At 31.8% G+C, this 14,107-nt stretch overlaps 1 protein-coding gene across 3 annotated transcripts in view; it reads left to right on the top strand.

The window, feature by feature from the left end:
• The window catches only part of LOC136036898 (protein tramtrack, alpha isoform-like), a 96,034-nt gene that overhangs the window by 63,938 nt on the left and 17,989 nt on the right, over window positions 1–14,107 (top strand). For 2 of the 3 annotated variants that reach the window (XM_065719273.1, XM_065719274.1), the window contains exon 7: window positions 1,185–3,073. The exons of the other annotated variant lie outside the window; for it this stretch is intronic. In XM_065719273.1, the coding sequence (XP_065575345.1) occupies window positions 1,185–1,732 (548 nt within the window). In that variant the 3' untranslated portion in view covers window positions 1,733–3,073. Of the gene's footprint in view, window positions 1–1,184; window positions 3,074–14,107 lie in introns of those variants that run through there. 3 annotated transcript variants of the gene reach the window in all.

Below are 14,107 nucleotides of genomic sequence, written 5' to 3'. Positions count from 1 at the left end.
GGGAAGATTAGGCAATATGCAGGGAAATGAGGAAATTTTGGGAGGAATATATAGCCATAATGGTTTGTATTTCGAATAAATTCTTCAAAAATCCAACAGGGGTCTTATATTAGAGAAGTTCAAAATCCACGAAAATCTCTTGAAAGTTTAAAATCTCTCCTTCGAGATAACAATAACTACTGTATTTGATTAAAAAGAGTAGCCTTTCAATCACGTCTGCATGAATTTTTCATGGATGTTTCCATGGAAAAAAATTTATAAAAACAGGCTAAAAAGTAGGAAAATTCTAGTCACTTTTGTGGAAGTTGACACTTTTAAGTGTCAAATTCCTCCTCCTTGAACGTTCTCAGATGGCTATTTTATAATTTGCTGTTGCAACTATGCTTGTAATAAGTTTAATAGTGTCTCTAGATTACGGAAATCAGTAAATATTCTGCTATGACAATTGGATCATATGAATGGAAGGCAATAGGAATTACCTCTTGATTCTTGCAATGAATTTTTGATTCAAGGTGGATTTGGATCCAAAGACAGTTATTAATTTATAGCTCTAATTTGGGCCCTGGGGGCTCTGTCGGAAATATAGTTTGTCCGAATATACACAATGAGCCAAGCATCATAAAAAAATTCCGGGTGGTCTCCTAAATATAAATTTTCTTGTTCCTTACAAAAAAAAAAATCCTTATGCTTTTGGTTGGATTGGAGTCCTCTCTGACACCACCTCCTGGAAACATCTATTCGATAAGCACTCAATCATAGTAGAATATAAAACGCAATTTCTATCAATCTAAAAAAAAATTCTAAACTAATGTGCTTACTGAAAAATCTTGAATTCTAGTAATATAGTTAGAATTTTATTCCTCGTGGTGAAGGCGTATTGTGATAAACATTAGAATCCATTAAGATAGACAAAAATAAAACAAATATAAAACTATTGATTATATGCTTGTATTCATAGCTACACATGGGTCCCAACATTAAGAGAGGGGAGATCAAAATATGAACATTGTGGATTTCTAGGCCTTCATTTTGGGGCTTTGCATAGGAAGGGGTTCTCTGAACTCATCTCCCCTCACCTGTCTTCCCACTCGTGTGCAGGTATCCTTTTAGTTACATTTAAAAACGGGGAAATAAACTTCTGGGATTAATTCTGTACTCCACTAAAACAATGCAATATATTACAGGTGGTCAGCTATTGGGCGTCACCAGAATTCGAAAACCAATCAAACCAGGGAGAATCCGTGTGGCAGCACTGCCAATGGTCAAGAGTGAGGACATAACACCATCAATTGATTTGCCTCCAAGCAATGAAACCGAACAACTTCAAGAAATGTCAATAAGGGGTCTGAATTTATTCAAATACGCCGCTGTTTCTGATGAAGGTGTTTATAAGTGTTTGCCCTGCGAAAAAGATCAGATATCAAGAACTTTCAAAAATAAGTACAGCTTTCAACGTCATGCTTATTTATATCATGAGGGGAATCAGAGGAAAGTGTTCCCGTGCCTTTTATGTGGAAGGGAGTTTTCTCGACCCGATAAGCTTAAGCATCATGCCAAAACCGTCCATGATCCCCAAGCCTCTAAAGAGATCAATTTATCAAACTATTTCCATCATATGCCGGCAAGTGGGATTCTTGCTGAAGGTCTGCCGCGTATTGACTCTATCAGTGGATCAATTGATATACCCGCGCCTCTTGCTCTAGTTACTGATCGAGCATCGCCTCAATGCTAAACTGAAGATTGTATATATACCTAAAGAAATGACATAATGAATCACCCTGTTCAAAAAAATAATTTTGGGGACAAATGATTATCAATTTCTGGCTACGTTGTCAGTTATAAAGCTGTTGCTTTCTGTGGACATGAAACAGGAACTTTCAAAGAAAATTGGCTTTAAATTATTGCCAATTTTTGCTTGTATTAAGAGATAGGAGATCTCGCGTCTTCATTAGTCAAACATAATCTTTGGTTTAAGCCTTAGTCTGTGGTGTAAGAGCTGCTTAGCGAAGTTTTAAGAGATAGAGTAAATTTATACCCGGTGAATCCCCCCAGTTATTAGGAGTGTATTGCACTGCTAGTCTTGAGTGATGCTTTGTTTTAATTTATGGACTGTATTAATCTTTTCTTTTGCAAAATTATTAGGTTTAGGGATTTTTGTTTGGACTTTTTGAATACCGGTGGTTGTGACTCGTTGATTTTTTGTTTTGGAAATCTTGTTTGATTTATTATTTGGAGCTGGGAGACGGGGGAGAAGGTGATAATGTTTATTTACCTTTTAATTAGTGGAGTTATGCTCTAAATCCCAATCTGATGAATATTGGTCAGGAAAATACTAGCCATAAAAATAATAGCCACTTGCTTTGTTTTTTGCTTTTATATTATCAGCTTACTCCACTGACAAAAATTAAACAAGATATAGATTTTCTAATGTAAAAAGCTTCCTATCTTGAGAATATACGCATGATTTTTTATTTATTTATTTTTTTTTTTGGGGGGGGGGGTGGGGGTGGAGCAAACTCATCGCTCACTTAAATTGGATTATTTGAAAACTGTTGGGAAAAGGCGGCATTATCAGAGCTGGGTCTTGAAGGTGAACCATTTAAACTTCGATTTTTTTTTTGTAAGCTGTAAATCGATCAATTTACGTAAGTATTGTTGACTCCTCCCCCAGGATTTGGGTTGTGCTTTAGTATCGCCAGTATCCTTGTCTGCTATTGCAAATTTACTGACAATCTTGAAACTATGACCGTTACCTGTCAGCAAAGTATGTTATAATTTCTTGTTTTCTTTCTCTCTAATCTTTATTCTCTCCTTATTTATCGTATTTTAATAATTAGTAAATCGTATTTTCATTACGATTTACTTTTTGTTACTGACAGAAAAAGAGCTGGGTGACCTTGTTTTATTGGGCGTATATTTGAACCAGCATCAAGGTCGAGGGCCAGAGAAAATGTCGAAAGTCTTATAAAAACGCACTTTTTGAGGTATCGAGTACGCTCGAAAATTCACCAATTCTCGCTTCTCTTCTGAATGCGAAAATTCGGCTTTTTGCCATATATATATATATATATATATATATATATATATATATATATATATATATATATATATATATATATATATATATATATATATATATATATATATATATATATATATCTTCACTTTTATATAATTTATTATATATAATTTTTTTTTTATATAATTTATATATCTATCTTCACTTTTGATAACAGGAGGATGCACATCTGGGAAAAAAGAACACGTTTTTGATAATAAGTGATGAAACAAATATAAATTTTTATAATATTTGCATAAATGCTGGGTGGAGGAGGGGTGGTTTTCCCGAAATGGGGACGTTTTCAAAAAATTAACGATAACAGGATCAATTAGTTTATTAAAGTATAGAAATATTTAACTACTGTTATTAATTAAAAAAAACTAGCCAGTACATGCAAATAATATATTCAATCATTTTAAGCGTTGTTTAAAGTTTTTAATTTGTTATAATATTGATTAGTTGATCAAAATCTATTTATTCATTCGATAATTTATTAGTCTGCTAGGAGCCATACCAAAGGCAGCATAGCTTATATAAAACTCATCTAGGGTATCTCCCACAAAATCCGGGGGCAAAAGTCCCCCACTGTTCCCCCTTGTAGCATAATAGCATGATTAATGGTTCTTGTGTCATCCAGCTCTTTTTAAAGGTTACAGTGACAGACGTATTAATACCAAATATATTTCTCGTGTTGTTTTCAATTGAATTTTCATTTGTTCTTTGTTTCTACTATTTTTGTGTTCACTGTTTGTTCGTGCGTAGATTGGTTGAGCTTTTTGGGGTTGCACTAGTTCTTATTGTATCCTGTGAATATACAACTTAGGTCAATGATTATTGCAGATCAGCTGTTATTTAACAGCGAAATCTGTTGGATGACAAGTATAAAAATTACGTTTTTTTTTGTATTTTTTTATGACAATCGAAAAAGTCCCCCCCACCTTTAACACAATATTGAAAGCCACCTTGTATCCACCTCTCACCAAAACTGTCCCTGAAAGTTTTAATCCAATCCCCCTACCGTTTGGGCAGGTATAAACAGGACTGGTTCTCCAGGCCAAGACTTTGGAAAAATCTTATTTACGTATAGATTCTACTTCAATTGGATTTTTTATCCATCTGTACGCTTCAAATACTCCAATATCAATTTTTTCCCCACGAACGCAAATTGTCATCGAAGCTAGCCGCGCGATTGTTGTGTTTAGTTAAAATATGTTTTACCTATAGTTACTGACACTATAAAAAATGTAAAGTAAATCCTCAAATGCAAGCATATAGAATACGAAATATTGTCTTGCCCGAAACAGAGTTCAGAATTTTATTCACCAATAAATACAGAATAGAAATACAATGTTCTTATTCCCCCTCGAAAGGCTCCATGGCCACAAACGAAAGACTTACTGAAGGCATTTTCAAACTTTCTCTATTTTAAACTATCAAAATAGGGTTTTTGCTTATCCTGATAGATAAATGCCCAAACAATTATTTCGTTTCTGAAATGATAGATTGCAGCTTATTGAGTATTGAAGTTTAAAAAGAAAATGGTTATTGCAATAAGCGCTTGGAGACACAAGTCCAATGAATGCAATCCCATGTTGAATGGCGCAAAGAGGAAAAATTAATTGCAATACTGAAGGTGGATAAACTTGGGTTATCGAAAAACAAAAATGAATAACGACTTCAGATATTTGAACTGGAATTTAAATATAGTTCCTGTGGGAGGGGAGGATTCGACTGAAAAAATAGGTGGAACGAAAAATACTGAGAAAACTGAAATCTTGAGAATAAGGAAGGGGGTACCCTCCTTCCCGGCCGATAGCACATGCTTGGACTATTATATGATCGACGACAAAACGTAAACCACTAAGAGACTGTATCGAAATGTCTCCTAATAGTGAACACTAATTGAAAGAATTTTTCAAAGTTTCGTCTAAATAGCTCTCCTAACTTTCCCTTACGACTTTTAATCTTATTTTGGGAAAGGGTTGGAATTATGCAATCTGTTGAGGTCGGATATCTAGTCTGCTTAAGGATCTTATAAATGGCTTAAAGAATTCATCCTTTCAAGCATAAAACAACTCCCCTCCCGTCAGTAATTTTCTGACTACCACCCCTCCCCCCTCTTCAATAGAAAATTTAAAGTCAGTCAAGTGCCGAAGTAACCGAAAGTCGGTCTAGTACCAAGTACCGAAGTCAACAATAACAATTTGTGTAGTTCTTTAAAAGCAAAAAAATTCAAAATTGTGTTCTTGTATTTTCAACCGGTGATTTATGCGTGCAATGTGTATTTGATTAATTCCATTTATGTCATCGTGGGTTTTTTGTTGTGAGACTGAAAACCCCCGGTTCGAAATTAAATTTTGTGTTTATTTAATTTCTTGTGTTTGGTAGTTCTTTATCTCATGCATCTTGTTCTTCTCAAGCAGTATATTTTTGGATGAAATTCCAAATATTATGAAAAGTAGAAAAATGTAAATTGTGGTCAATTGTTGTTATTCTTGCGGTTGTTTAGTTGTGTGCCTGGTCTACTAGTCGGGTGGTGGCCTTTCAAACAACAGTTGAATTAATGGCTACTAAGGGCAAAAAAAAATCCCCAAAAACTAGGTGAAATATGTGGAGAATGTGAGAAATAGTAGTAGAGAATGTGAGAAATATGACGATTGTAAAAAAAGCTATCAGAGGGAGGTGCCATTAGTTTCGTTTTAGTTATCTCAAATATTTTGAGCGTAATTATTTATGCAAAGATGACTACTTGCTGCCCCTCTCCAAAACAGATATAGAATCATTTGTTTATTCAAATAGAGATATCAATGTCAGTTATTAGAACTTTCTAAAGTAGGGGACTGGGAAGTGTTAAGCCTGGTGACGATCTATCTACAACCTCCCAGAAGAACACGTCTCAGTGCCCGATTTAAGAATTGTTGCAGAATTAGAGCCTTTATTTGGGAATTTGTATTCAATTGGTATTCGATATCTATACATATGGCTAAGTATCGATATTGAACATCAGAAGTTGATTACGATTGGTGATAATCTTGGTAGCTGTTTTGTGATTACATTTTTTTCTTGTTCCATAAAATAATCTCATTCTTTTGAAGATGCGACAAGTTTCTTTGAATGGGAATAGAGGGCCTCTTCCATTATCAGACTTGCTCTAACGCTTGTTACTATTTATACAGGTTATATCCTGCTACTGCACTATATGCTGGTGACCACTCCTCTATAAGGGCATAACTTGGGTTTTGAAGTTTGGGGGTGGGGGTTATAAAGAATTTGCCGACAAAATCCTCCAGTGTGCCGATAAATGCAGATACATAAGCTAAATGAAACTAAAAACATAAGCTAAACTCCAAGGTTTAGATTTATTTTGATGAAGGTACAAAAAAGTTGTTTTTAGGTATGTGTGTGTGGGTGTTGAAGAAAATACTAAATGTTTTTTTTTAAAGTAAAATGGGTCCCCCTTCAAATTTATGACAAGTAATAGGTATACTTTCCTTGTTTTGTTGGTTCCAATTCTAAACAACACTATGAACGATAAGTGAAATAGATCATAATATAACAGAGCCTTTAGGGACGACCCTCAACCACCATCAAGTTTGGTTGATGGTGGTTTGTGTCGAATGTATGACCCTATGGTTAAGAGTATGATCATATGCTCCACCGACCCAGCCAGTGTGGCTTGTGCCTGTGCTACTTCGGTGCATAAAACTCAACTGTTTTCACTGAAGTTACGGACTAAGCCAATAATATAGAGGAAGATACAATGTAATATTAGAATCAGGTCCTTAAAAATGTTGGTTATATTTAGAACCAATTATGCACCCAATATCAATAACTAAGCTGTTGCTGTATATTGTTTCATTAGTAATTGAGAATACAAAATGCTAATAAGATGATGCTGGTGGAAGGGTTGGCTGCCAGTAATAATTGTAGTATCCTAACTTTATAGGTTTTAATTTAGCCCCAAAAAGTCGTTCAAAAAATATACTGCTGTAGAAAAATGGATGCGTTTGGTGTGGTTTTGTTCGGCACTTTTGCACCATTGTGCCTCAACTTCTTTTTTAGTGACCAGAGTACACTTTTTGCTGCCCTTTTTAAGTTTTGTTTGTTTTTGTTGAGTTTTCTGTAACTAACGTTATTGTAAATGGCTTTGGAAAATTCTATGAATACACAAAAACATTTTAGAAAATGTTGCGTTATTTTTACAGCTTTCGTTTGGATTGGATATATAGTAGTGGTTCAACCCACTCAAGGAATCTTTAAAAGTTTGAGTCGGGGAAGATTGGTTGCAAATTCAAAAGGTGTTGTGTTACATTTTTGTGAATGGTATATTTTTTGCTCTCCCTCTATAATGGTTATACCGAATGAATTAATCTAAGCTGTTTTCGAATTTCTTCTTTTGCTCTCGAGATATTTAAAATTTCTTCTTTTGCTCTCGAGATATTTAAAATTTCTTAATTTCGAAAAATAGGCCATATCCTTTTAGTTTGTGAAAATAGGCTATATATTTCCCTTTTTATCTTGTTTTCCTGGCTAATACTTTCCAAAAATACTGTTTATTTAATATCAGTTATCAAACCAGCTGTAAAAATTTAACAGATCTTCCAGCATATCAAAATACCCAGCTGTAGAAGTTTTGTACCTTCATTATATTTACTACTTATTCTAGCTTCATTTTCAAATCCAAAATAAAACATAAATCACTATTCAACAGAAAGTTATAATTGTCTCTCAATATAATAACAAATTTCGTTGTTACTAGATTGGATGATTTACTGATTGGGCATTGGTCTAGGGATGAATTGAAACGAGTTAAGAAACAATTTAAACCCTCTTCATCAAACCATCCATTGGGTATAACAACGTCAACCCGTTTATCCTTATTTTCACCCTATATTCAAACGCTTTGTTTTTATATTGCTCACTAATGTTATACCATGAATACAATAGTGTGCATGGAGTTAAAGCTGTTTCATAATCAAAGTTTCGATCTAATGTGATCAGATTACTTGTATCTCACTTTTTACCACTAATAATAATCCATTTATTAGACAAGTATTTTTCTTCATAAAATTCAAATTCTCAGATAGTGGCTGTAAATAATATTATAAAAATTAAAAATAATATTAAAAAATTATTTTTCGCAATAATTTTATTTTTGAATAATGAATCCAGCATATCAATAGCTTCATTTCTCATTTCATCAAATGTATTTCCAGCAGCTCTGCTACCGAGCAAACTATATAATTTTTCAATCATATCATTTGCATTTATGTAAATCCCAGCTCCTTGCTGAGGTTCTGTAACATCAAAGTTTTCTTTGATAGCTTTTAACCTTCTTATGTAGATTTTTACGAACAGGCTTTTTATAATTCACTAGATTCCTCGTCATGCATTGATCCTCCATATCTTTGATTATGTGTTCCTGATTCATCTATTGCCTCTCTTAAATATTGATAATTTTCTAAATAAAAACTAGGCATTTCAAAATCGAACCCCTTAAGATCATAGTCCTTATTGATTTCTCTCAGAAGCTGCTCCTCTATTCCAGAATTGACATTAGCAATGAAGTTTTGGTTTATTCGGGGGTAAAATAGCCTGACTTGAGTGAGCTTGATTGCTAAGCTGTGTCGCTTAAAGATTGATCCAATCGATGAGATCGTATTTTTAAATTCGTGTCATTTTCATGTAATTTATCAGCAATCATATTTGTATTCATATCTTCTGCTTCAACGATTGGAGCACCCAACTTTTCAGTATAGTCACGAAATTCAGCTTGCTCTAAGGAACGTTCTTGAACTATTTTTCTTTTTATTTCTCTACTTTTCACTATACTTGCTAACAATTTATTCAGCTATATAGGATCCATTTATAGAATGAAAGTTTTTATTAAATAACTTTCGAGAGTTCTTTTCGATTACATACGTAATGAAAATACACGAATATAGAAGTTCGTTATGTAAGTTAATTTGTAAGTTACCTACATTTATTACTATTAAAAACGTTCATAAATAAGATTTAGTTTTAGTAGCCTTTTTTAAGTAACCAAAAAAATGGAGGGCAACTAAGCCTCCTTCCCCGCCCCTCTTTTCAAAATCGTCCGATCAAAACTTTGAGAAAACTATTTAGCAAAAAAAAGTTCAATTTATCTGCAAATTTCATTTGAATTATTCAGGTACGGTGAGCCAAAATCAAAACCTGCATTAATCTAAAAACTTTCAGAAATGAAATAAAAAAAAGTTTTTTTAAAAGAAAGTAAGGAGTGAAATTAAACCTTAAGACGAACAGAAATTATTCCGTATATGAAATGGGCTTTCCCCTCCTCAACGCCTCGCTCTTTACGCTAAAGTTTGACTCTCTCTCACAACTGTACTTTTTAAAACAATATAAAGGTAATATATGTTGATTTATTCACGCAGAATGAAATAAGAAGAACTTTAGAATTCTTAAACATGTCCCTATTGTAATGCATAATCTCTCTGAATATGAATCTCATTTATTTCTTAAAGAATTAGTACCTGATAACGGTATTTTGTTTCACCGGAGAGTTTTATATCGTTTTATAAAAAAATAACTGTTGCTGCAACCCAAAACGAAATGTGTTTCATAGATTCACTCCGTTTTGTGGCTTTATCGTTAGTGTTTTGGAAAATTTAGCTAAGTGGGAATATAAAGTAAATTGCAATTGTTTAAAAAATAATTTTTAAGTATACTTCTAATGTATTTAAAAATACTGAAGAATTCAAAGAAATGATAAAGAAAGGAATTTATCCCTATAAATATATTGATAACCATGAAAAAAAATTACAAAATTACTTTGAATAGACAATTTGAATCAAGATTAACACGGGAAAATATTCCTGAAGAAGAATATATAAGAGCAAAATCTATTTGTAAATGAAATAATTGTAAAATACTATTAGATTACACTAAATTATACCGTAAAAGTGATTTTGTCAGATGGTGTTGAAAATTTTTGAAATGTATGTTTAAATAATTATAAACTAGATCCACTGCACTTCTTCTCAGTTCCAGGAGTAGAATGGTAAGCTTTTCTGAAACACTAAAGCTAAAATTCCCTTTTTTTCTGACGAAGAAATGTATACATTTATAAAAAGAGGAATAAGAGGCGGTGTATCTCAATCTATGAAACGATATGCTAACGCTAATAATGAAAACTGTGATAAAAGAAAACTTCAATTTATTTATTTAGATTCTATTAGCTTGTCTGGTTTGGCAATGTCTCAAAATTTATCTGAAAAAGACTACATTTATTAGTATACCCAACTATTTAAAAGAAAATATTAGCTCCGACTATTACCAACAGTTAAGATATTACGTTCAATCAGAAATGAATAAGGATAATGTAGGGGAAATTTATGAAGTTGATTTGGAATATCCAAGTGAGTTACACAGTCTACATAAAGATTTACCAATAGCTCCTGAACATTTTCAGTATAAATTAAATACAATTTAGCATAATAAAATAAATTATGTTGCGCATCATAAAAATTTAGAATTTTATTTGAAGCATGGCTTAATTTTGGAAAAAAAGTGCATAGAAAACTAGCATTTACTGATTCACCTTATTTAAAAGAATATATCAATCATAATACTAAATTAGCTAAAATCCATAATACATAATAAAAAAAAAGGTAAAGGATACGGCATTAGACTTTACAGTCCGTACCGGCGGTGCTGATCTCCGTTTCTTGGCCCTTCAGCCAGGAAGTGCAATGGGGGTTGGGGGCCAGCCATCCTGTGCTTTCGCACACCCTTCCTGTTTACCTTACCCAGATTTCTCCAGGTACCCATTTAGAGCTATAATACATAATACTAATAATACTAAACTATAATACAAAAGAGAACGAAAGATTTCCCTAAATTACTGAATAATGCTTGTTTTGGGAAAACCATGGACAATGTTAAAAAAAAGCTAGTATTGAAATTACCACTAGTGATGAACAAGGACGAAAAATAAATAAAAAACGTGACTTTAGATCGGAAATAATCTTTAGCGAGAATTTCTTTGTTTTTGATGGTCAAGTCAAAAACAAATCTTAATAAACCTATTTATATCGGATTCGCTGCATTAGTTATCAAAGCTACTGATGTATGAATTTCATTACGAATACATAAAACCAAAATATAATCAGAATATTGATTTATTCTACATGGATACGGACAGTTTTATTTACAATATTCGAACCTAAGTCTTTAATGAAGATATTAAAGCTGACCCCCAGGAAAAATTCGATACTTCGGATTAATAAAAAGACAACCCTTACAATTTCCATGCAGACAATAAATAAATGATATGTATGATGAAGAATGAATTATCGGGAACAATAATGACAGAATTTGTAGGTTTAAGATCAAAAGTATACGCTTATTTAAAAGAGGCTGACGATGAAAGCAAAGAAAAATTGAAAGAAACCAAGACGAATATCATTAATAATAAAATAACAATACAGAATTATAAAGATGTATTATTCGGAAAAGGGGAAAGCTTATCTGAAAGTCAGTACACTTTAAAATCAAATAAACATAGAATTTTCTTAGACAAGTAAAATAAAAAAGCTCTAGACCCTTATGACATTCGAAGAAGGGTAAAAACAAAGTAAACACGGTACCCAGGGGATTTAATCCCTTTAAGCTATAAGCTAGTTAAAGTATTAATATGCTAATTAAGGTATTATAGTTAAGGTAGTTAGGTATTAAAGTTTAGCTTCAAAATTAAAGTTAAGCTATAAGCTTCAAAGCTATAAGTTTCGTAGTTGAATTTTACTTGACAAAATTTTTTACTTAGTAAATGGATTGAAAAGCACGTATTGAAGTGTATGAATGTGGAAAAATAAAAATCATTTTAAAACAAACATCTTCTAGCACTTCAATACCCGTTTCCATTATTGACTTGGGGAAACTCTGGATGTGGTAAAACCACTTTACTCTTGAACTTGATTTATGATTACTTATAGTATAAGTAATCATAAATCAAGTTCAAGAGCAAAGTGGTTTTACCATATCCAGAGTTTACCTAAAGACCTTTTGAGTTTTTTGAAAGTATAAGTCTTATACTTTCAAAAAAATCATCGGTATGCTAAAGATCTTGAAGAATATAAATAAAAAGATTTAATGATTAACATGAATGTATTAGAAGAAAAACTGACATGGATCTTTTTATTACGAGTAATGATAAAAACGATATCATTGTTGTAGATGACCTAGATCCCAAGTGTTAAAATTTAGCTATCTTTGACGATTTTGTAACAGAAAAAGATCAGAAAAAAAACTGAAAATTTATTTGTGAGAGGAAGAAAACGAAATATATCAAAAATCTATATTTTTTAGAGCTGTTTTAATACACCTAGAATTATACAATTAAACTGTAACTACTTTGCATTTTTCAAGTGTTGTAATCCAAAAGAAACTGATAGAATCAGACAAAACCATGCATCTCACTTGGAAAAAGAAAATCTTATCAACTAGCTTAGTCAAGCAACAGAATTATTGATTTTACTAATTGATTTAAAAACAGAAGGAATCTCTCAAGTACAGAAAGAACTTAGATATTCGCTTAATAGAATCTGCGTATACTATATGAATAAGTTTGAAAGCTTAGGAAGTAAATATTGGAAGTATACAAGTAACGAAATCAGATTACTGGATGATGATAGTAGTCTTGATTTAAAATTAAAACGTTTAACTAATCAAAGTGATCCAAAATCGGAGAATGATGCTATAAATTTACAAAATATGAAAATTGTTTTAAACGATTTAAAGGGTGAACTTGTTAACCAACAAATTCTTACTAATCAGTATTTAAGTGAGGATATTAATAGATTAACTGAAATTTATCGATCATCTGATAATATCTTGACTAGTGTCGATGGTGAACGATTGTTCGTAAAAAATACTTTAAAAATTTCAAAAGAAGATGTAAATGTGGAAAAAAAAAGATTGAAAATGTTGCAAACCCAGAAAATGGTGCAGATGCAATTAATCTTTCAACTTTAAACGATTTCACACAAGAAATTATTATATGTCAAATCTTAAACAATCTGAAATTAAGCGGAATCATTAGCAAGTATGCTAAATTTATCAATCACCTGACAATATATTAACTAGAGTTGATGACAAAGGACTATTAGTAAAAACTAATTTAAAAGTAAAAAAAAGAAAATAATAATGTAGAAAATAGAAGAATTAGAAATGTTGCAGACCCAAAATGGTGCAGATGCTGATGACAATTTCGAAAATGTCATAATGAATATACTTGAAAAAGATCCCGATGAAGCATTTCAAAAGAGAGTGAAAGGAAGGTTGAAGTAAAAATCAAGCCTATGAAGGTTTTTGAAAAAAGTATTCCGAAAATCTTTTCCTTGGAATTTTATCTATAAAAACAATTCTCTAATAAATGAAAAAGTATACGATATATTTATCAGAATTTCAAAAACAAAAAATTAAAACGTGCTTTGATGCAAAACAAGAATTTAAAAATCCGATCAACGCATACAAAAGTGAATGAACGTGAACCTGTTAAACTATTACTTCATAGAACACAGGTGACAAAGACTGAAAATATAAAATGAAAATAAAGGATGTAATATTGATTTATCCTACAAATAAATACTTCAAAATCATCCAAAATTACCATTCTTATCTGCTATTGATAAATTTGAAATCAATAAAAAGCTGACTTTAGTGAATACACAATTCACTTATCTCCTCTTCAAAAAGTAAAAATAAACAGATGTTTTAAGAAAAAAAAAAATTCCGAATTCGAATAGAAAATATTATTGTTGATAAAGAACCTGTTAAACTATCTTTGCTTAAAAGAAAACCAAATTGAGTATGGAAAAATAAAGAATAAAGACGTCTATATAATATATCATATCATAAACTGATTCAAAATGGCGGCTTACTTTCAATTTTAGTACAATTAGCAGCTGGGATAGGTAAAGCTGCTCTAACAAGTGGTGCTGCTGCATTAGATACATATACTGGAAAAGAAATCATTGATAAAATTACTGATTCTTCAAATGCTAA

The sequence above is a fragment of the Artemia franciscana genome, chromosome 16 (genome assembly GCF_032884065.1).
Source record: "Artemia franciscana chromosome 16, ASM3288406v1, whole genome shotgun sequence".
NCBI lineage: Eukaryota > Metazoa > Arthropoda > Branchiopoda > Anostraca > Artemiidae > Artemia > Artemia franciscana.
The sequence above is the reverse complement of the archived record's forward strand: the minus strand, read 5'-3'. Positions and strand labels throughout refer to the sequence as shown.